The 24,458-nt window shown below is 33.3% G+C and overlaps 2 protein-coding genes across 4 annotated transcripts in view; both read left to right on the top strand.

Annotated features, from left to right (window-relative positions):
- Positions 1-24,458, top strand: part of LOC141399643 (UDP-glycosyltransferase UGT5-like) — a 110,539-nt gene that overhangs the window by 74,897 nt on the left and 11,184 nt on the right. The gene's annotated exons all lie outside the window — the stretch shown is intronic.
- On the top strand, positions 3,822-4,581 carry LOC141396636 (UDP-glycosyltransferase UGT4-like). The gene has a single exon (XM_073972258.1). The coding sequence runs from the start codon at positions 3,919-3,921 to the stop codon at positions 4,579-4,581; it is 663 nt and encodes a 220-aa protein (XP_073828359.1). The 5' UTR covers positions 3,822-3,918.

Raw genomic sequence — 24,458 nt, 5'->3', positions numbered from 1 at the left:
AAGAATTTTGGGCTTCTTTAGTTCAGTGTCATATTCAAATTTGATCATCTATACAGCTGTTACAGAAGCTTTGGCCGAGGATGGTCATAATGTCACTGTGTTGGCTAATTACCCAAATCCTGGAAACCGAGAGTATCAAGAAAATTATCAGTTCATACATTTAAATAATTTCGATTTCTTCGATGGTAAACGTCTGGTCAACAATAATTGGGGACGTTATGGCAAATGGTTCAGAATAATCGATGAAAGGATACAGTGTGCCAACCGTACCTTAAATCATTCGAAAATGTTGAGATTTTTGGAAGAACATTCCGAGCGGGATTATGATTTGGTAATCGTTGGTTTTAGTATGATGGATTTCCTTTTTGGTTTGGGTGCACATTTCCGTTGCCCCATTGTGGTTGTAATACCACTACGACCACCTTTCACCGTTGAACGCTTGATTGGTAATCCTTCAGAGGTGTCATACTATCCGCGTTTATTGAAGGCCTTTAAACCGCCCTTTAATATAAAAGAGAAACTCATAAATTGGTTTGAATATGGCATTGAACGTTTGGTCCTGCAAAGTTATATAAATCGGCTGAATGATGAGTTTTATAGGTGAGTGGAAAAGAAAAAAAAAAACTACGAAAAAGTTGTTCCCGACAACTTTTCTCAACCGAAAAATTGTTTTCGATAAATCTTTTGTAAGTCCATATTTACATTAGGCAATTTTTCTTGCGGTAATTGCCAGTTTGTCGGTGAGTGAGGGTGTTGAGAGGCAAAGGGTTACCATATGTCTCACCTCTCTCTCCATCAAACTGACAATGGCCGCAAGGAAAATTGCCTAATATAAATATGTCCCAATTTACATTAGGCGAGTTTACTTGCGGCAATTGTCAGTTTGATGAGGAGAGAGGTGATGCATATGGTAACCCTTTGCCTCTCAGCCCCCTCTCTCACCTACAAACTGACAATTGCCGCAAGTAAACTCGCCTAATGTAAATTGGGACTATGGACTAAGGAAAGTTGTTATATGCAACTATTTTTACAACGAAACATAAGCTCTGTTCCAGAACTGAAAAGTTTTTACAATTTTTACCACATTTGCACATTTTGTGTTGCCTTACACACAATTCGTATGAAATAGTTTACGACTTTTACATCTTTTGTAACTTTTACCAGATTTTAAAGTGCGATAACAGGCCAATAGTTATTTTTCACTTTTCAGTACGACAACTTTTTTTAACCAACAATTGTTATCGACAAGTTTCCTATATCGAAACCTTGTTATCGACAGTGTCGTAAGTTGTAACTTTTATGGAAGAATCAGTTGTTATTAAGAATTTTTTTATAACTAAAATGTGTTATCGACATCGATGTTCGACACTTAGCTATACGAAAAAGTTGTTATCGACAACTTTTTATATCTAAAAAGTGTAACCGACTATTGTACTACTATATTGTACTATTTTTTCGAAAAAAAGTTATGGTAGTAAAAAATAGTAGCTTCTTGCATGTTTTGGAACAGAGCAAATATTTCTTTAACGAAAAATTGTTATCGATAACTATCCTGTAGCTAAAAATTTTTATTGTTAACTTTTTCTGTGAGAAAAAGTAGTTAGTCTACAAAGTTGTTATCGATGACTTTTCTTGAATGAAAAATTTTCTATGATGAATAGTTGTTATCGACAACGAAATGTTGTTATCGACAGTTTTTTATAACAAAAGTATTTATTTTTTATAACAAAAGCTTTTTTCTATATCGCAAAGATGGTATCGACAAATTTTCTTAACGAAAATATGTTATCGACAACTTTTCTATAACGAAAGCCTTTATCGACAATTTTCCTTTAAAGAAAACATTTATCCACATTTTTGAAAACGAAATATTGTTATCGAAATTATTGACAACTTTTCTATAACTAAAATTTGTTATTGACAACTTTTCTATAACGAAAAGTGGTCATCGACAACTTTTCTACAACGAAAAGTTGCTATTGACAACTTTTCTATAACGAAAAGTGGTCATCGACAACTTTTCTACAACGAAAAGTTATTCTCGACAATTTTTCAATAACGAACATTTTATCGACAACTTTTCTATACCGAAAAATTGTTATACACAACATTTCTATAACGAAAAGTTGTTATCGACAATTTTTTTATAACGAAAAGTTGTTATCGACAATTTTTTTATAACGAAAAGTTGTTGTCGACATTTTTTTTAAACGAAATGTTATTGTCGCTAAATTTATTATTGACAACTTTGCTATAACGAAAAGTTGTTATTGACAACTTTTCTATAACGAAAAGTGGTTATCGACAACTTTTCATAACGAAAATTTGTTATCGACAACTTTTCTATAACGAAAAGTTGTTATTGACAACTTTTCTATAATGAAAAGTTGTTATCGACAATTTTTTTATAACGAAAAGTTGTTATCGACAATTTTTTTATAACGAAAAGTTGTTGTCGACATTTCTTTTAAACGAAAAGCTATTGTCGCTAACTTTTCTATAACAAAAAGTTGTTATCGTCAACTTTTCTATACAGAAAGGTTGTTATCGACAACTTTTTTATAAAAAAAAATTGGCTATATTTTACTTTTCTGTAAAAAGATATCATCGACAAACGTTTACATAACTAAAAGTGTTCATCGGTTACTTGCTTGTACGAAAAATTGTTTTCGACAGTAATTAAAATTTATCAGCAAATTGTCTATAATGAAAGGTTGTTATCGAACACTTTTCTATAACTAAAAGTTGTTATCGAAAAATTTTCTATAACGACCAGTTGTTATCGACAACTTTTCTATAACGAATAATTGTTATCGCTAACATTTCTATAACGAAAGGTTGTTATCGACAACAATTCTATAACGAAAGTTGTTATCCCTAACGAAAAGTTGTTATCGACAACTTTTCTATAACGAAAAGTTGTTATTCGCAACTTTTCTATAACGAAAAGCTGTTATCGACAACTTTTCTCTAACGAAAAGCTGTTATCGACAACTTTTCTATAACGAAAAGTTGTTATCGAAAAATTTTCTATAACGAAGAGTTGTTATCGACAACTTTTCTATAATGAAAAGTTGTTATGGACAAGTGTTCTACAACGAAAAGTTGTTATCGACAACTTTTCTATAACGAAAAGTTGTTAGCGACAACTTTTCTATAACGAAAAGCTGTTATTGACAACTTTTCTCTAACGAAAAGCTGTTACCGACAACTTTGCTATAACGAAAAGTTTTTATCGATTTTTTTAAAACGAAAAGTTATTGTCTCTCACATTCTATAACAAAAAGTTGTTATGGTCAACTTTTCTATAACGAACGATCGACAACTTGTTTATAAAGAAAAGTGGTTATCGTTCGCTTTTCTGTGTAAAAATTCTTATCGACAACGTTAACATAACGGAAAGTTTTTAACGATTTTTTCTATAATGAAAATAATTAAATAATGAAAATTGTAATCGATAACTCTTCTGTAACGAAAATGTTTGTCCATAACTTTTATATGAAAAAAATTGTTATTGAAAACTTTTCTGCATTAAAAAATTGTTATCCTGCACTTTTCTGTATAAAATTTTGTTATCGACGACTTATCTCTAACAAAATTTGTTGGCTTATCTCTAACAAAAGTTGTTGGCTGTCATCAGTTTTTACTGTTATTTAACTTTAAATTTTGGAAGAGAAGGGTCATTTTCATTTCTTTTCACATTCTGTTTCTTTTAACTCTTTCATCCAGTTCTCCTTTAATATATGGTATAAATATATAAGTATGTATTTCTCTTCTATGAATAGTTTTTATACTATCGGATTAAAAAAAAATAAAAAAAAATGACCAGTGTTACGGTCAGTTTGATAGTCTTTAGCGAGTATTTGCAACGGAGAGTGGAGTGAAAATAAAAAGTAGTTCAGTGCCGAAGTAAAAATAATGCCGTCTTCCATTCGAACATTCATAATAATTTCCAATGTTTTCCTAATATCCTGTGATGCTGCACGAATTTTGGGCTTCTTCAGTTCAGTGTCATATTCAAATTTGATCATCTATACAGCTGTTACAGAAGCTTTGGCCGAGGATGGCCATAATGTCACTGTATTGGCTAATTATCCAAATCCTGGAAATAAGAAGAATCAAGACAACTATCACTTCATACATTTAAATAACCATGACGAATTTGATGGTCAACGCTTGGTCAACAATAATTGGGGTCATTATGGCAAAGGGTTCAGAATAATCGATGAAAGGATGCAGTGTGCCAACCGTACCTTAAATCATTCGAAAATGTTGAGATTTTTGAAAGAACATTCGGAGCGGGATTATGATTTGGTCATAATTGGTTTTAGTGTGATGGCTTGGGGCTTGGGGGCACATTTCCAATGTCCCATTGTTGTGGTATTACCATCTCGGCCTTTCTATAATATTGAACGTTTGATTGGAAACCCATCAGAGGTGTCATACTATCCACGTTTGACGAAGGCTTTCAAACCACCCTTTAATATGAAGGAGAAACTTCAGAATTGGTTTGCATATGGTATTGAACGGTTTGTCCTGCAGAGTTATGTAAAACGGCAGGATGAGAAGTTTTATAGGTGAGTGGGGACACAAAAATGGTCAGTTCCAGAACTGCAATAATCTACTAACTTTTACAATTTTTTTCGATATCATAAAGGAAAATTTGCTATCGTAGTAAATATTTGTAGCAAGGCACATTTATAGAAGGTAGAAGTGACAATCAGCTGTATTTTTACTTTTTTTGTAAATTTCTGATCTGTCCCAGAACTGCAAGAATCTACTAATATTTACTATTTTTTCCGATAACATAAAGGAAAAAATTTTATCGTAGTAAAAATAGTAACTTCTTGCAGGTTCTGGAACAGAGCATATGTTTTCCAAATGTAATAAGGTCTACTAATGAAATTTGAAACTTCGAAATTGGCTACCATAAAATACTTCTTTTCATCCTAAACGTGTAATAATCAACTTTTTTTTATAATAAAAAGTTGTTATCGACTTTTTCTATAAAAAGTTGTTATCGATATTTTTTATAAAGAAAAGTTGTTTTGGGCAATTTTCCAATAAAGAAGAGTTATTGTCGACAACTTTTTTCATAACGAAAAGTTGTTATAGAAAAATTTTCTTCTTCTTTATTTGCCGATCCGCATTCGGATTTTGGCGATCATACAATAACAAATTAAGTATTTTTAGCTGTATATATAGATATATGTTTATGAATATGTTGTAGTAAATTATTCAGCAATGGTGATCTCTCTATTCCTCGCAGCGTTGATAAGACTTCTTTCATCTGGTTGATTTGTCCACTCCAAAATGTTTTTAATCCAGGATATTTCTCTTCTTCCTCTTGGCCTTTTTCCCTAAATTTGACATTTAATTATGCTCTGGATGACAGAATACTTTTCGTTTCTAATTATGTGTCCCATATAGGATATCTTCCTAATTTTTATGACAGCAAGAAGTTGTTGTTTAGTGTTCATTCTTCTCAGGACTTCTTCATTTGGTACTCGGTCGGTCCAAGGAATTTTCAGAGTTCTGCGATAAATCCACATTTCAAATGCGTTCAATTTTTGTTCGTCTATTGACTTTATTGTCCATGTCTCGGCAGCATATAGTAGAGTGGACCATATATAACATTTTATGAAGCGCATTTTTGTTGTAATGTTGACGTCATGACTTGTTAATATTTTGCGATGGTTAAAAAAGGAGCAGTTATTGCAATATTTATTTATCGAAAAGTTGCTATCGACAGCTTTTCTATAAGGAAAAGTTGTTATACACAAAATTTTTATAATAAAAAGTTGTTATCGACATCTTTTCTATAACGAAAAGTTGTTATCGACAACTTTTCTATAACGAAAAGATGTTATCGACAACTTTTCTATTACCAAAAGTTGTTATTGACAACTTTTCTATAACGAAAAGTTATTATCGACAACTTTTCTATAACGAAAAGATGTTATCGACAATTTTTCTATAACGAAAAGTTGTTATCGACAATTTTTCTATAACGAAAAGTTGTTATCGACAACTTTTCTATATTGAAAAGATGCTATCGACAATTTTTCTATACCGAAAAGTTGTTATTGACAACTTTTCTATAACGAAAAGTTGTTATCGACAACTTTTCTATAACGAAAAGTTGTTATCGACAACTTTTCTATAACGAGAAATTGCTGTACACAACATTTCTATAACAAAAAGTTGTTATCGACGATTTTTTTCTAACGAAAAGTTGTTATCGACAATTTCTTTATAACGAAAAGTTGTTATCGACAACTTTTTTATAAAAAAAAAAATTGGCTATAGTTTACTTTTCTGTAAAAATATCATCGACAAACGTTTACATAACGAAAAGTGTTTATCGATTACTTGTCTTGTACGAAAAATTGTTTTCTACAGTAATTAAAATTTATCAGCAAATTGTCTATAACAAAAGGTTGTTATCGAACACTTTTCTATAACGAAAAGTTGTTATCGAAAAATGTTCTATAAGGAAAAGTTTTAATAGAAAAATTGTCTATAACGACCAGTTGTTTTCGACAACTTTTCTAAAACGAATAATTGTTATCGATAACATTTCTATAACGAAAGGTTGTTATCGACAACAATTCTATAACAAAAGTTGTTATCCCCAACGCAAAGTTTACTTTTCTGTAAAAATATCATCGACAAACGTTTACACAACGAAAAGTGTTTATCGATTACTTGTCTTGTACGAAAAATTGTTTTCGACAGTAATTAAAATTTATCAGCAAACTGTCTATAACAAAAGGTTGTTATCGAACACTTTTCTATAACGAAAAGTTGTTATCGAAAAATGTTCTATAAGGAAAAGTTGTAATCGAAAAATGGTCTAGAACGACCAGTTGTTTTCGACAACTTTTCTATAACGAAAAGTTGTTATCGATAACATTTCTACAACGAAAGGTTGTTATCGACAACAGTTATCCCCAACGAAAAGTTGTTATTCACAACTTTTCTATAACGAAAAGTAGTTATTCACAACTTTTCTATAACGAAAAGTAGTTATTCACAACTTTTCTATAACGAAAAGCTGTTATCGACAACTTTTCTCTAACGAAAAGCTGTTACCGACAACTTTCCTATAACGAAAATTTATTATCGTTTTTTTTTTAAACGAAAAGTTATTGTCTCCCACTTTCTATAACGACAAGCTGTTATCGACAACTTTTCTATAACGAACGATCGACAACTTGTTTATAAAGAAAAGTGGTTATCGTTCGCTTTTCTGTGTAAAAATTCTTATCGACAACGTTTACATAACGGAAAGTTTTTAACGATTTTTTCTATAATGAAAATAATTAAATAATGAGAAATTCATTAAAAATTAATACTAAAAAAAATGATCTTCGCCTAAAAAAGGGCAAAATTTTCAAATAGAAAATTGTAATCGATAACTCTTCTGTAACGAAAATGTTTGTCCATAACTTTTATATGAAAAAAATTGTTATTGAAAACTTTTCTGCATTAAAAAATTGTTATCCTGCACTTTTCTGTATAAAATTTTGTTATCGACGACTTATCTCTAACAAAATTTGTTGGCTTATCTCTAACAAAAGTTGTTGGCTGTCATCAGTTTTTACTGTTATTTAACTTTAAATTTTGGAAGAGAAGGTTCATTCTCATTTCTTTTCACCTTCTGTTTCTTTTCACTATTTCATCCAGTTCTCCTTTAATATATGGCATAAATATATAAGTATGTATTTCTCTTCTATAAATAATTTTTATACTATCGGAAACAAATTTAATTCGAAATAAAAAAAATATAATAAAATGACCAGCGTTACGGTCAGTTTAATAGTCTTTAGCGAGTATTTGCAACGGAGAGTGGAGTGAAAATAAAAAGTAGTGCAGTGCCGAAGTAAAAATAATGCCGTCTTCCATTCGAACATTCATAATAATTTCCAATGTTTTCCTAATATCCTGTGAAGCTGCACAAATTTTGGGCTTCTTCAGTTCAGTGTCATATTCAAATTTGATCATTTATACTTCTGTTACAGAAGCTTTGGCCGAGGATGGCCATAATGTCACTGTGTTGGCTAATTATCCAAATCCTGGAAATAAGAAGAATCAAGATAACTATCACTTCATACATTTAAATAACCATGACGAATTTGATGGTCAACGCTTGGTCAACAATAATTGGGGACGTTATGGCAAATGGTTCAGAATAATCGATGAAAGGATGCAGTGTGCTAACCGTACCTTGAATCATTCAAAAATGTTGAGATTTTTGAAAGGACATTCGGAGCGGGATTATGATTTGGTCATAATTGGTTTTAGTATGATGGATTTCCTCTTTGGTTTAGGAGCACATTTCCACTGTCCGATTGTGGTGGTATTACCATCTCGGCCTTGCAATAATATTGAACGTTTGATTGGAAATCCATCAGAGGTGTCATACTATCCACGTTTTGCTAAGTCTTTCAATCCACCCTTTAATATAAAGGAGAAACTCATGAATTGGTTTGCATATGGTATAGAACTATTTGTCCTGCATAGTTATGTAAAACGGCTGAATGATGAGATTTATAGGTGAGTGGTGACAAAAAAAAATTGTCAGTTCAAGAATTGCAAGAATCTACTAATTTTTAAAATTTTGTCGATATCATTAAGGAAAAATTCTTATGGTAGTAAATATTTGTAAGAAGGCACATTTATAGAAGGTAGAAGTGACAATCAGCTGTATTTTTACTTTATTTTTGTATTTTTTTTTTTTTCAAAATGAAATTTGAAACTTCGAAATTTGCTACCATAAACTACTTCTTTTCATCCTAAACGTGTAATAAAAATGACAACAGTTCGTAATGCTTTATATTTACATTTTGATTCAAATTTGTTCTATTTTAGAGTATTTTCAAAATCTAATTATCTTTTTCCTGAGAAAATGTTAAGAACGACCCTATTATTCAGTGTTTTTTTTTGACATTTAATTTTCAATAACAACAATGTTTTATTTGTAAATTAGTTAGTTGTAATTCATGCATCTTCCTTATATAAATGTGCATTGACTTGTAGATTCGTGCAGGTTCTGGAACAGACCCAGCCAGCTTTTTTTTGAAAATTTTAATGAAATTCGAATATTTTTTGATCCGACTGCACGATTAAAAGGCTGGAATATGAGCTCATTTTCTGATCATAAATGTCTCCTTTGTCTGGAGGAAAATGTAACCTCTTCTAAACAAATCACAAATGAGTCTTCCTCTGTATTATTTTCGAGTTATTTTTGCCCATTTTCTGATGGTATATAAAGTTTTTTTCGAGTCGTATTTTACTCATTTATTGGTGATTTGTTTATGACTCTTTTTCGAGTCTTTTTTGAGTCATGTTTATGATCGTTTATGGGTCTTTAGTGAGTCATTTATGAGTCTTTTTATCAGACGATAAAAATTAAAAGAATTTTCTTTTTTATTCTTTTTTATTTTTGGTTTCTTTCCTTTGTTTTTTTCTGCCTTGTTATGGCTTTTAATTATCCCTTTAGTATACTGTTTGTTCATTTCACTTGGCAAAACCTGGGGCTCAATTCTTGTTCTATGAAAATTTGAAATGAAAACTTTTATAAGGGCCAAACCTATAGCTCTGCGTGTTGCGTGTGCGTTTAAAAATACAAAAACAAAATACATGTATTTCAAATTGTAATACATGTATTTTGTCTTTGTATTTTTGAACGCACACGCAGAGCTATAGGTTTGGCCCTAAAGGAAATAAATGTCAAATGAAAAATTTTATAAAGAAAATATTTTTCATTTCAAATGTTCATAGAACAAGAATCCAACCCCTGGACATGTGTTGTCTGTGTCAATATTCATAATATTATACGTGATATTTATATCAAAGTTTTGTAGAAAATGTATATGAGAATTATACACAACCAAACCGTTATGTTTGAAAAAAAAAAACAATCAGTGTTTAATCACCTAGCTGTTCAAAATATGATCAGAAGATACATATGTAATTCTAATCATTTTTCAGACACCTGCATGACCCCTTTTTGATTAATCATTTTTCCGTCTTCAACAACAAAAAATGGTCACATTTTAAACGCCTCAATGATTTATTTGTGATTGCTCACACTTGTTTTTATACCCTCCACCATAGTATGGAGGGTATATTAAGTTTGTCATTCCGTTTGTAACACATCGAACTAATCATTTGCGACCCTATAAAGTATATATGTATATATATTCTTGATCAGGATAAAATTCTAAGACGATCTAGCCATGTCCGTCTGTCCGTCCGTCTGTTGTAATCACTCTAGCGTCCGCAATAATTGAGATAGAGTGCTGAAATTTTGCACCCGAGGGTATTTTTTCCATAGGCAGGTCAAGTTCGAAGATGGGCTATATCTGTCCACTCTTTGGTATGGCCCCCATATAACGGTACCTCCGGATTTGAGGTATTTTGACGTTCTTCGCCACATTCGCAGACCGAATTAGCTATAATTTGGCACTTAGGGTTCCTAGTGATCAACAAACTTATACCCCAAAGAATATGGACATAGGTCCATGTTTTGGTATAGTCCCCATATAACGGTACCTCCCAATTTTCGGTATTTTAAGAATTTTAGCCACAATTTTTAACCGAATTATCTGCAATTTGACATTTGAGGTTCTCAGTGGTCATGGAACATCTCCACGAAACATCGTCAACATAGGTCCATGTTTTGGTATAGCCCCCATATATCGGTACCTCCCGATTTTCGGTATTTTGAGAATTTTAGCCACCATTTTTAACCGAACTATGTGCAATTTGACATTTGAGGTTCTCGGTGGTCAAGAAATATCTCCACCAAACTTCCTCAACATATGTCCATGTTTTGGTATAGCCCTCATATAACGGTACCTCCCGATTTTCGGTATTTTGAGAATTTTAGCCACAATTTGTAACCGAACTATCTGCAATTTGACATTTGAGTTTCTCAGTGGTCATGAAATATCTCCACCAAACATCGTCAACATAGGTCCATGTTTTGGTATGGCCCCCTTAGAACCGTACCTCCCGATTTTCGGTATTTTGAGCATTTTAGTTACAATTTTTAACCGAACTTGCTGTAATTTAACATTTTAGGTTCTCAGTGGTCATGAAATATCTCCATAAAACTTCGTCAACATAGGTCCATGTTTTGGTATAGCCCTCATATAACGGTACCTCCCGATTTTCGGTATTTTGAGAATTTTAGTCACAATAAGTATCCAAGTCCTTATTCAAAAATGTAGAGATGTTCAAAAAGATATATTCTTATGTTTCGTCGACTACGAAAAAGCTTTCGATACGGTCAGGCATGAAAAAATGATGGATATCTTGATGGATACCGGAATAACAGAAAAGGAAATAAGATGCATAAAAAACCTTTATTGGCAACAAACTGCAAACATTCAAGTTGATGGAGAACTCACTGACAATATCCCAATATCCAAAGGCGTTAGACAAGGGTGTATCCTATCACCTCTATTATTTAATTTATACTCCAACAAAATATTTCAAGAAGCAGTTGAAAACGAGCAAATTGGCGTAAGGGTGAATTACTCTGAATTAATAAACAATATACGATACGCCGACGACACAACATTAATTGCCACTAGCCTATATGGTCTACAGAAACTGGTTAACTCGCTTACTCAAAAAAGCGAATTGTACGGTCTTAAGATTAACATTAAGAAAACGAAATATATGGTAATAAGTAGAAAAACTTACCAAAACAACACATCATTGAAAATAAAAAGTGACGAAATAGAACGGGTAAGGAGTTTTAAATATCTTGGGGTCCTTATAAATGACCAATGGGATGCCTCGAGAGAGATAAAATGCCGAATAGAAATAGCTAGGCAATCCTTTTTTAACCATCGCAAAATATTAACAAGTCATGACGTGAACATCACAACAAAAATGCGCTTCATAAAATGCTATGTATGGTCCACTCTACTATATGCTGCCGAGACATGGACAATAAAGTCAATAGACGAACAAAAATTGAACGCATTTGAAATGTGGATTTATCGCAGAAAACTGAAAATTCCTTGGACTGACCGAGTATCAAATGAAGAAATCTTGAGAAGAATGAACACTAAACGACAACTTCTTGATATCATAAAAAGTAGGAAGATATCCTATATGGGACACATAATGAGAAACGAAAAGTATTCTGTCATCCAGAGCATAATTAAATGTCAAATTGAGGGAAAAAGGCCAAGAGGAAGAAGAGAAATATCCTGGATAAAAAACATTTTGGAGTGGACAAATCAACCAAATGAAAGAAGCCTTATCAACGCTGCGAGGAATAGAGAGATCACCATTGCTGAATAATTTACCACAACATATTCATAAACATATATCTATATATACAGCTAAAAATACTTAATTTGTTATTGTATGATCGCCAAAATCCGAATGCGGATCGGCAAATAAAGAAGAAGAAGAAGTCACAATTTGTAACCGAACTATCTGCAATTTGACATTTGAGGTTCTCAGTGGTCATGAAACATCTCCACCAAACATCGTCAACATAGGTCCATGTTTTGGTATAGCCCCCATATATCGGTACCTCCCGATTTTTGGAATTTGCAGAATTTTAGCTACAATTTTTAACCGAACTAGCTGTAATTTGCCATTTGAGGTTCTCAGTGGTCATGAAACATCTCCAAAAACATCGTCAACATAGGTCCATGTTTTGGTATAGCCCCCATATAACGGTACCTCCCGATTTTCGGTATTTTAAGCATTTTAGCTACAGTTTTTAACCGAAATAGCTGTAATTTCACATTTGAAGTTCTCAGTGGTTATAAAAGATCTACAACGAAACATCGTCAACATAGGTCCATGTTTTGGTATAGCCCCCACATAACGGTATCTCCCGATTTTCGGTATTTTGAGAATTTTAGCTGCAATTTTTAACCGAACTAGATGTAATGATCGGTATTTTGAGAATTTTAGCTAAAATTTTGTCTATTCAAAAATAATCGTGAATATAGGTCCATGGTTGGTATATCCTCCCATATTACTGTACCTCCCGATTTTCGGGAATTTTCAGTGCTCACGAAATTTCTTCACTAAAATTCGTCAACATGGGTCCATTTTTTAAGAGTCTACATTGTTTTGATGAAACTACCCTCAATTTGACTCTTGAAGTTCCCTGCAGCTATAAAACTTTTCCGCCAAAAAATTGAAAGATAGTTTGTCTCTTTGAAATAGCCCCGTAGGTGGTACATTTCACCAAGCTGAACACATTTTTTTAGATGGAGGTGAAAGTCTGGGGCACGGAAAATTCCTCTTGGGGAAGAAAGGCCTTGGTGAGTATATTATGGACAGATCCGCCGTGAGTCGAACTTCCGCGTTATGGCGTGATGAAATTTTTGTTAGAGACCCTGTGGGCCATCAGGAATTAGCGTTATATCTACGTTCACTGTTGCTTAAGTGCTCTACAAAAACAACAAACAAAGATATAATGCTAATTCATGATAGCTTACAGGGTCTCTTGCAAAAACTTTATCACGCCATAACGCGGAAGTTCGTTCCTTCGGGGTTTTTAATATACACACACCAAGGGCTTTCATCTCCAAAAGGAATTATCTCTGCCCCAACATTCGTGTTCACTGTGTAATTTAAGCAATAGTGGGAGGCAGTAGGAGTCTATCCATTGTCGAAAAGTTGTTCCACCTAAAATTGTGAAAGGTCCCTAATTATTCCATTTTAATTAAGACTATTTTATGGTGGAGGGTATAAAAAGTTCGGCCCGGCCGAACTTAACGACTTTTTACTTGTTGTATTTTAAATTGAACTCTTCTTAATCATTACAGGGAGTCACTTTCGAGACGCTTTCTGATCATACAAGCGACTTAATCAGTTTTTGATCACCAAAAGGACTCTAAAAAGACTCCGCAATGTGATTTTTATACCCTCCACCATAGGATGGGGGGTATATTAAGTTTGTCATTCCGTTTGTAACTACACGAAATAATCATTGCAGACCCCACAAACTATAAATATTCTTGATCGACGTGCAATTCTACATCGATATAGCCATGTCCGTCCGTCTGTGGAAATCACTCTAGCGTCCGAACGGATTAAAGTAGGTGAATGAAATTTTGGTAAAATCTATTATATGTACGTAATACTTTTGGTATTGAAAGCGGGCTATGTAGGTCCACGTTTTCGTATAGCCCCCATACAAGATGACGCGTGACGCGTCGTCGTTTTAAGGAAATTTTATGATATTTGTCTCATTTGACCACCGAATTGGTTGTAATTTGGTATTTTGTGTCTCCAGAGGCCAAAAAACATTTCTACTAAAGTTTTTTTATATAGGTCCACGTTTTGGTATAGCCCCCATATAACGCCCCATATAAAGTACGCGTCACTTTAATATATTTTGAATGTATTAGTCCCATTTGACCACAGAATCGGTTGTTACTTTGTATTTTGTGTTTCCAGAGGCTAAGCAAGATTTCTACCATAAAATGTATATATAGGTCCACGTCTTGATATAGCCCCCATAGGACGATATCTCCCAATTTTCGGTATTTTGAAGGTTTTAGCGTCATTATCACACCGAAATGGCTGAAATTTGGTATTTCCCCCAGAAATTTGCAGGTATAGGTCAACGCCATCATATAGCCCCCATAGAACGGTACCTTCCGATTTTCGATATTTTGAAGGTTGTGGCCACATTAATCTACCGAAATGGCTGAAATTTGTGGTGGAGGGTATAAAAAGTTCGGCCCGACCGAACTTAACGCTTTTCTTACTTGTTGAAAGTACAATCTTCCACATGCTAGCTGGGAGTACAGAAGTTTTCAAAGAAATTGAAATTGAAAATCGAAAAATTTTCTAGGACGAAAAATTGTTATCGACAATTAGTCTGTGATGAAAAATTGTTATAGCCTGTTTTTCTATGACGAAAAATTGTTATAGACAATTTTTCTATGACGAAAACTTGTTATCGAAAAATTTTCTGCGACGAAAAATTGTTGTCGAAAAATTTTCTGTAACGAAAATTTGTTATCGTGAACATAAGTGTAACGAAATGTTGTTTTCGACAACGTTTCTATTACTAAAAGCTGTTACTGTTAACTATTCTGTAAGGAAAAGTTGTTATCGCCAAATTTCTATAAGTAAAACTTGTTATCGTCGACTTTTCTTTAAGTTAAATTTATTATCAGGAAATTTTTCATAATGAAAAGTTCTAACTACAACGTTTCTATAAGATTGTTACTGACATCTCCTCTATAATGAAATGTTATCTTGTTTCTTCTTTCCGCCAAATTTATGAAGCTCTCACTGCTGCACGCAACGCCATTTATTACCATTTAAATCCACTGAATAATTTAATTTTTTTGCATTTAATGTTAATTATTCAATCTGCCTTGATCATGCATTCATTAGTTAACAATTCATACATTGCAAATTTTATAACTATTTATGGTTATGGTGAATCCAAAGTGATATGGGTTGCCAGGTTGGTAAAAAAGACTACATAGTTGTATGACAAAAACGTCCAATTTTGGCTAATTTTTTATTGCCAGTCAAAGTTATCCTCCCAACACAATCCGAAGAATTTGATTATATACTTTATTTCCATGGCAGCACTATTCCTTTAATTAATTATTCTATACATGTTTGTCTCGTGAGTGATTAATAAAAATATGTTTTATTCTGTTTCGTTTTCTCACTCTCCACACTTTTTTCTCAGAGTCTTTATATTTTGTTGTATCCCTGTTGTTAGTTTCAGTTTGTTTTGAAAACGACAAAAAACAGATCAGATAACCATTAAAACTGAAAACATACTCCCTTGTCTGTCTATCTGACAAATGTCAGAGTGTGATGGACGGGTATGTAAATCTTCAAGTTATGAATATTTATATGCCAATCGCCGGCTAATCACACACATCAAGCTGAGAGTCAACGAGGCAGACAGACAGATCGACATAGTCGCTAAGCATATTCCCCAAAAGAAGAAGAAGAAGCGCATTACCTTCAGGTCGTAACATAAACAGTTTTATCACCGTCAACGGTATGAATTGTAAATGAGAATATTTGTTGTAGATATGGACGATTTGAAACGTTCGAAAAAGATATGAGAATATTTGTATATAGGCAATTTCAGTAACTATTCTGTAGGAATAATGGTTTTGTGTAGAAAAGTTATCGATAAAAATCTGCCTTATAGCAAAGTTGTAAAATCGATAACAGCTTTTTGGTTGGTTTGGATATGGAAGCATTTTCGGCAGCTGCTATTTCTAATAGAAAAGTTGTTTATAACAACATTTTGTTATAGAAAAGACGTCTACAATTTCGTCTCTTTTCAGAAACGTTGTCCATAACCAAATCCCGTTATAGAAATTATGTTGATCACTTTTTATTACACGCCTTGAAGGGCCAAATAAAAATATTCTTTAATAAATCCACGCCTTGATGGGCCAAGTAAAAATATTCTTTAATAAATCCACGCCTTGATGGGCCAAATAAAAATATTCTTTAATAAATCCACGGCTTGCAGGGCCAAATAAAAATATTCTTTAATAAATCCACGGCTTGCAGGGCCAAATAAAAATATTCTTTAATAAATCCACGCCTTAATGGGCCAAGTAAAAATATTCTTTAATAAATCCACGGCTTGCAGGGCCAAATAAAAATAGTCTTTAATAAATCCACGCCTTGATGGGCCAAGTAAAAATATTCTTTAATAAATCCACGGCTTGCAGGGCCAAGTAAAAATATTCTTTAATAAATCCACGGCTTGCAGGGCCAAGTAAAAATATTCTTTAATAAATCCACGACTTGCAGGGCCAAGTAAAAATATTCTTTAATAAATCCACGGCTTGCGGGGCCAAGTAAAAATATTCTTTAATAAACCACGGCTTGCAGGGCCAAGTAAAAATATTCTTTAATAAATCCACGGCATGCAGGGCCAAGTAAAAATATTCTTTAATAAATCCACGCCTTGATGGGCCAAGTAAAAATATTCTTTAATAAATCCACGCCTTGATGGGCAAAGTAAAAATATTCTTTAATAAATCCACGCCTTGATGGGCCAAGTAAAAATATTCTTTAATAAATCCACGGCTTGCAGGGCCAAATAAAAATATTCTTTAATAAATCCACGGCTTGCAGGACCAAATGAAAATATTCTTTAATAAATTCACGGCTTGCAGGGCCAAATAAAAATATTCTTTAATAAATTCACGGCTTGAAGGGCCAAATAAAAATATTCTTTAATAAATCCACGCCTTGATGGGCCAAGTAAAAATATTCTTTAATAAATCCACGCCTTGATGGGCCAAGTAAAAATATTCTTTAATAAATCCACGCCTTGATGGGCCAAGTAAAAATATTCTTTAATAAATCCACGCCTTGATGGGCCAAGTAAAAATATTCTTTAATAAATCCACGGCTTGAAGGGTCAAGTAAAAATATTCTTTAATAAATCCACGGCTTGAAGGGTCAAGTAAAAATATTCTTTAATAAATCCACGGCTTGAAGGGCCAAGTAAAAATATTCTTTAATAAATCCACGGCTTGAAGGGCCAAGTAAAAATATTCTTTAATAAATCCACGGCTTGAAGGGCCAAGTAAAAATATTCTTTAATAAATCCACGGCTTGAAGGGCCAAGTAAAAATATTCTTTAATAAATCCACGGCTTGAAGGGCCAAGTAAAAATATTCTTTAATAAATCCACGGCTTGATGGGCAAAGTAAAAATATTCTTTAATAAATCCACGGCTTGAAGGGCCAAGTAAAAATATTCTTTAATAAATCCACGGCTTGAAGGGCCAAGTAAAAATATTCTTTAATAAATCCACGGCTTGAAGGGCCAAGTAAAAATATTGTTTAATAAATCCACGGCTTGAAAGGCCAAGTAAAAATATTCTTTAATACATCCACGGCTTGAAGGGCCAAGTAAAAATATTCTTTAATAAATCCACGGCTTGAAGGGCCAAGTAAAAATATTCTTTAATAAATCCACGGCTTGAAGGGCCAAGTAAAAATATTCTTTAATAAATCCACGGCTTGAAGGGCCAAGTAAAAATATTCTTTAATAAATCCACGGCTTGAAGGGCCAAGTAAAAATATTCTTTAATAAATCCACGGCTTGAAGGGCCAAGTAAAAATATTCTTTAATAAATCCACGGCTTGAAGGGCCAAGTAAAAATATTCTTTAATAAATCCACGGCTTGAAGGGCCAAGTAAAAATATTCTTTAATAAATCCACGGCTTGAAGGGCCAAGTAAAAATATTGTTTAATAAATCCACGGCTTGAAGGGCCAAGTAAAAATATTGTTTAATAAATCCACGGCTTGAAAGGCCAAGTAAAAATATTCTTTAATAAATCCACGGCTTGAAGGGCCAAGTAAAAATATTCTTTAATAAATCCACGGCTTGAAGGGCCAAGTAAAAATATTCTTTAATAAATCCACGGCTTGAAGGGCCAAGTAAAAATATTCTTTAATAAATCCACGGCTTGCAGGGCCAAATAAAAATATTCTTTAATAAATCCACGGTTTGCAGGGCCAAATAAAAATATTCTTTAATAAATCCACGGCTTGAAGGGCCAAGTAAAAATATTCTTTAGTAAATCCACGGCTTGAAGGGCCAAGTATAAATATTCTTTAATAAATCCACGGCTTGAAGGGCCAAGTAAAAATATTCTTTAATAAATCTACGCCTTGAAGGGCCAAGTAAAAATATTCTTTAATAAATATATTCTTTAATTAAATAAAATATTCTTTAATAAATCTACGCCTTGAAAAGGCGTTATCGATAAAAAATTTCCCTTATAACAATATTGTGAATGCCAACTTTTCTATTACAAAATATTTTTCATTGTCAAAAAATGTTTAATAAATTGTTTTCGATATGGAAATATTTTCGGCAGCAGCTATTTCTGATAAAAAAGTTGTTTATAACAACATTTTGTTATTTATTACAGGCAAGTTGGCTATTACAACTTTTGGTTATAGAAATAATGTCGATAACAACTATTCCTTATTGAAAATTTGGCGATACCTAATTTTATTTATACAAAATTCCCGATATCAACTTTTTATAAAAATGGCGTTATATTTTAGATTTTTTTGAATACCACATTCTATTTTTAATTAATCATGGTTCATGGTCAACACCCTTCATATTGCCTTTCTGTTTGCAATATAAACATGTCCATATCTTGTTGTACATTTGTTTGCCAATACTCTCTGTCTATATGAGCTTTGCATAACACTGTGCAACATTTTTAAGGCGACTTTGTGCAAACAATTCGAACTGAGGATTTTTTGAAAGTACAGACCCAAACGACAAAAACCCCTAGTTGGGTTTTGTTGTGTCAGATCCAGCACGGATTTTATGGCCCCATCTAAATGTGTTTAAATATTGCGTTTTTAAAGAAATTCAGGGCTATATTTCTGAAACCAATGCGAATCTTCTTCTGACCTCTGAAGCAAATTTGTAGATAAAGACAAGAATAAAAAATTTGGAGAAATAATGAACTCGAAAGACTACATTTATTGTCTCAAATTTCAAAATATATCTAAAAATTCCCTAATTTTTATACATTTCGCACCATATCTCCAAAACTGTTAATTTTTTCTTAATGTTTTCTTTTAAAAAAATGTTCTCTAGAATGTAATACACAACTCTTCAGAACATGCCATTGTTGCAAAATGCCTCTATCACGTGGTTTTTAGCATATTTTTCAACGACGATTTAATAAATATGTCAATAATGTCGTGAAATCCCAAGTGCGAAAATAAAGTGTTCATGTGAAAGGTGTTTGAAATGGGTGTTGTTAAGGACATGATACCAAATACCGCTGAAACAACATGAAGTACGCGTTTTAGAGTTTCAGAATGTTCTGAAGAATTGCTGAGAACATTATTTGGATGATTTTTGCAAAAGGTAACTTGGTTCAACTCCCAATAGTTTAGCAGAATTCCAGAAATTATATAAAATTTTCCATATTTTATTGATTTTGATGCCCTAGATGGATGTTTTCCTGTATGGTGTGTTCAACAGATAAATTCTACTAATTTAGGGCTACAATATTGCTAAAGACAGCAAGTCCAAATTCCTATTCGTTTCTGAGATAAAGGCCTGATAAGTGCAAAAAAGTGTAGTTTTAGTCCGGTTTAGATAGGGCCATAAAATCCGAACTGGATCTGACAGGACAAAACCCATCTAGGGTTTTTATAGTCTAAATATGTACTTTCAAAAAATCCGTACCAGAAGTTGTTTGCATTTTCAGTGTTGCATAGTGTAATATAATACAATGGACCGAAGATATTCTATGAGGTAAAGTTGGCAATGTTGTTCATTGAGTAAAGCAATCAAATCAAATGCCTCTTTAGAAAAAAACGTACTACATATGAAATGGAGAGTAACATATGCGCCATATATACGTGAGAGACAGTAAAGTAGAGACATGCATACTTACATACATACATACATAAATGTACAGATATGTAAACAAAAGCTATATACAGTTGATGAGGTCGACCGTAATAGACCCTACGCATGACCGGACTAGTTGGGAAAAGGCATAAAACTTTAAATTCGCATTTATTTTTGCCTTACTTTACATTTATCGGTCCAATTTTTCGAACTTATTATTACAAGTCTTCTTTTGTTATATTTTGGATTTACCGAACAGATTTAGAGCGTTCCAATTTACTATACCAATTTAGTCGTTCCCTTGTTTATTCAATCCGAGTCTTGCCTTCCAGCATAATGCCTTACGCCTTATTTGCTTATTTTCATATACATAGTAGGGACTCCTTCGCCTATCCTCATGATCACACGTAGCCAAAATAATCGTTGTACGTAAAACTATGCCGCAGAGAAAAAATATTTTTCGGTTTTGTTGGAACAAGAATATCTATTTTGGTTCCAAAAGTGTGTTTGTTTTGTACAAACATTGTAATCCAAATCCAAAAATACCATCTTTTATTCCGAACATAGAAAACAAAAACAACTTTTGAATTTCCGCAATATTGTAAAAATCGTTAACAATATTGATTGTAGGAACAATCATAATCTAAATTGTCAGCCCTTAAAACCAGAGTGTATATACTTCTCATATACACTTTTCACACAACTTTGATATAAATATCGCGTATAATATTACGAGCATTGATGAACGCTACTTTAGCTGACAACAAAGACAAACAAAAAGCCACAAGCAGCCACCACAACATAAGGAATAATTAAACACCATAACAAACATGAAAAGGAAAGGAGAATAAAACAAGTAAAAAAGTATCATTCGGCTATGCCGACAGAAATATACCCTCAGCCTGTGTATATTGAAACAATTTTTTCCCAAAATACGTATTTAGGGGGTTTTAAAAATTTTTGGTGGTTTGAACAGACAAAAATGTTGATTAGGATTAAAGATCAAAAGTTTTGCGGAGGAGATACTAAAAGGAATGGATCGACATTGACCGTTATGGATGTGGATCTCCAGCCACAACTTATGGTGCCATAGGGGGTTTTTACACTCATCGGGCAGTTTGCACAAAAAGTATGGACTTGCCCCTAAAAAACTTTTACCATCGTAAATGAGGCAGCGAATGCAAGTTGCTTCAAAAAAATTCAATGTGATTCGATATCAGGTCTTAAAGTGAACTTATCCGAAACTTTTGTGGGGAGGTACCGGATGGAGTGGACAAATATAGTCCATATTTGAACCTAATCTATATCTGGTAGATATATTAGGATGTGTAAAGTATAGACCAATTCGGCCACTCCCTTCAAGAGTTACCGTACCAACAATTTTTCCGAACATTTTTGAACTTTTGTGGGGAAGGTACCTGAAGGAGTTGCCCGATATGGGTTATCTTCAAACTAAAACTATGTTTGGACAAAATATTACTAATGCCATATTTTGGACCGAATCGGCAGATCCGTTCGAGAGTTATCTTGCGCTCCAACAACCTCACACTGTGTCATAGGGGTTTTTTTGCAACTTTCATGCTATTTTCTCAGGAAGTATGGACTTGCCCCTGATGAAACTTGTACCGTCGTATGAAGGGCAGTGAATACAAGTTGCTAGAACAAAAATCAAAGCGATTCGAGATGACCCTAAACTGAACTTTTCAGAAATTTTGTGTGGGATGTACCCGAAGGAGTGGACCTATTGAGACCATATTAGAACCTCATATTACTCTGGTAGAAAGTTTACGCTATACAAAGTATGGACCAAATTGGTCACTCCCTTCAAGAGTTATCGTGCGCACACATTTTCCGAACATTTTCGAACTTTTGTGGGGGAGGTATCGGAAGGAGTGGACCGATGTAGCTCATCTTCGAACTTAAACTAAGTTTGGGCAAAATATTACGAAAGCCAAAATTTGAACCGAATCGATTCATCCGTTCGAGAGTTATCGTGCGCTCCAGCCAGCAGGACAGACAGACGGACGGACATGGCTAGATCGACTCCAAATTGTCTGAAACACATTTCGTCCAAACATACTTGGGGTCTAAAACCATTATTTCGATGAGGCACATTTTCATCGTATCAAAGTGTATATACCCTCCTTAGCCTAAAGGCTGAGGGTATAATGAAGAAGAAGAATGAAACAAAACAGCAACAAATAAAAACAAGAGCCTCATTGTTGGTATACATACACACAAAAAACAAAGATAAAGGCAGCATGTCATACAAACACCACAACTCACCAAAATTGTTTTTTCAACACGGCATCGAATAGCGAGAGAAGAGAAAAAATTTTTCAAAGAAAAGAGAGAAATATTGTTCAGTTGACACAAACTATTTTTGGATTTAACAAGAACGATTGTTGGATTCACAATACCACATAAGGAATCCAACAATATGTTAACAATACATGTTTTGCTCTTGGAATATTGTTGGATCAAACATATTTTTTTCTCTGCGTGAATGTCAACACAGATTGATCCGTAGATCTAAGATTTTTTTCTCTTAAAGACACCAAAGCCTTTTTTATGTATCTGTAGTAGCCTCCATACATTTGTTCCAAACATTATTAGCACGGGTAGTATCACACAGAAAAAAATTGTAGCCGTTTGATAAAAAATCTAATCGAAGATTCAATATAAAAAATTGTCGTATTAATAAAATTTGATAAAAAAAAGAAAACAAATAAAACAGCGTTAAGTTTGGCCGTCATCCACCATCGGCAGGGAACCTTATATTGGGCCATATCAAAGTGTGGACCTATGCTTTTGGTGGAGAATTTTTGTGACCACTGGGAACCTCAAACGTCGAATTGCAGATAATTGGTTCAAAAATTGCAACTAAAATCCAAAAAAAAAAAAAACGAAAATCGGAGGCACGTTATATGGGGGCTATACCAAAACATGGACCTATGTTGACAGTTTGTGATCACTAGGATCATTAACTGTCAAATTATAGGTAGTTCGGTCAAAAATTGTAGCTTAAATCCTAAAAATATCGAAAATCGGGAGGTACCGCTATATGGAGGCTATACCAAAACATAGACGCATGTTGACGGTTTTTAGTGTAGATGTTTCGTGACCACTGGGAACCCCAAACGTCAAATTACAGGTAGCTAAAATCCCCAAAATACCGAAAATCGGGAGGCACCGTTATATGGGGGCTATACAAAAAAGTGGTCCGATATAGCCCATCTATGAACTTGACCTGCCTATGGAAAAATACACTCGGGTGCAAAAATATAGCGTTCTAGCTCAATTAATATACCCTTCATACTATGGTGGAGGGTATAAAAATAAAAAATAAAATTGTCATATTGACAAAAATATTTATCGAATTATTTTATTGTGAACTGATAAAATAATTCACATATTTGCAAAGATATTTATCAAAATATTTCACATTTTCGTAGATAATATAAAAAATATATTGTTTAAAAAAATTATTTAAGACATTTAAGAAGAAGTTTAAGATAAATTCCTAAATAAAATAAAACAATAAAACAAATTGAGCGAAATACATAAAATTGAGCGAAACCGACTAGACCTAAACCTGGATATTCTGATTTAGATAGTTAACAACATCGGGAGCGCCGTTCTATGGATGCTGTATAAATTACCGATAAATTTCTGGAGGCAAGTTTCGTAACTCCAGCGAAGACTAAATACCAAATTTCCGAAAATTACCAAATACCGAAAATTGGTAGGGATCTTCCTATGGGGGGAACAATACTGGACATTTTCAGGTGGGAAGTTTTATACCCTCAACGAAGACTAAGTAACATCTTGCAGCCATTTCCGTGTTATAATGAGGCCAGAACCTTCAATATACCGAAAATTGGGATATACCGTTCTATGGGGGTACCCCCCAAAACATGCACGTATACCGACACATTTCTGAGGGAAATTTTTGTAGCCCAGAAAAAGACTAAATACCAAATTACAGCTACTTCCGTGAAATAATGAGGCTACACAATTCAAAATACCGATAATCGGGAGGTACCGTTCTTTCAA

Source organism: Musca autumnalis, unplaced genomic scaffold, assembly GCF_047663935.1.
Source record: "Musca autumnalis isolate F117 unplaced genomic scaffold, ASM4766393v1 scaffold_3, whole genome shotgun sequence".
In the NCBI taxonomy this organism is placed as follows: Eukaryota; Metazoa; Arthropoda; class Insecta; order Diptera; family Muscidae; genus Musca; species Musca autumnalis.
The sequence above is the reverse complement of the archived record's forward strand: the minus strand, read 5'-3'. Positions and strand labels throughout refer to the sequence as shown.

Excerpts from the sequence above, each read along its gene's own strand:
- LOC141396636 (XM_073972258.1), top strand. The coding sequence starts at position 3,919 with ATGCCGTCTTCCATTCGAACATTCATAATAATTTCCAATGTTTTCCTA.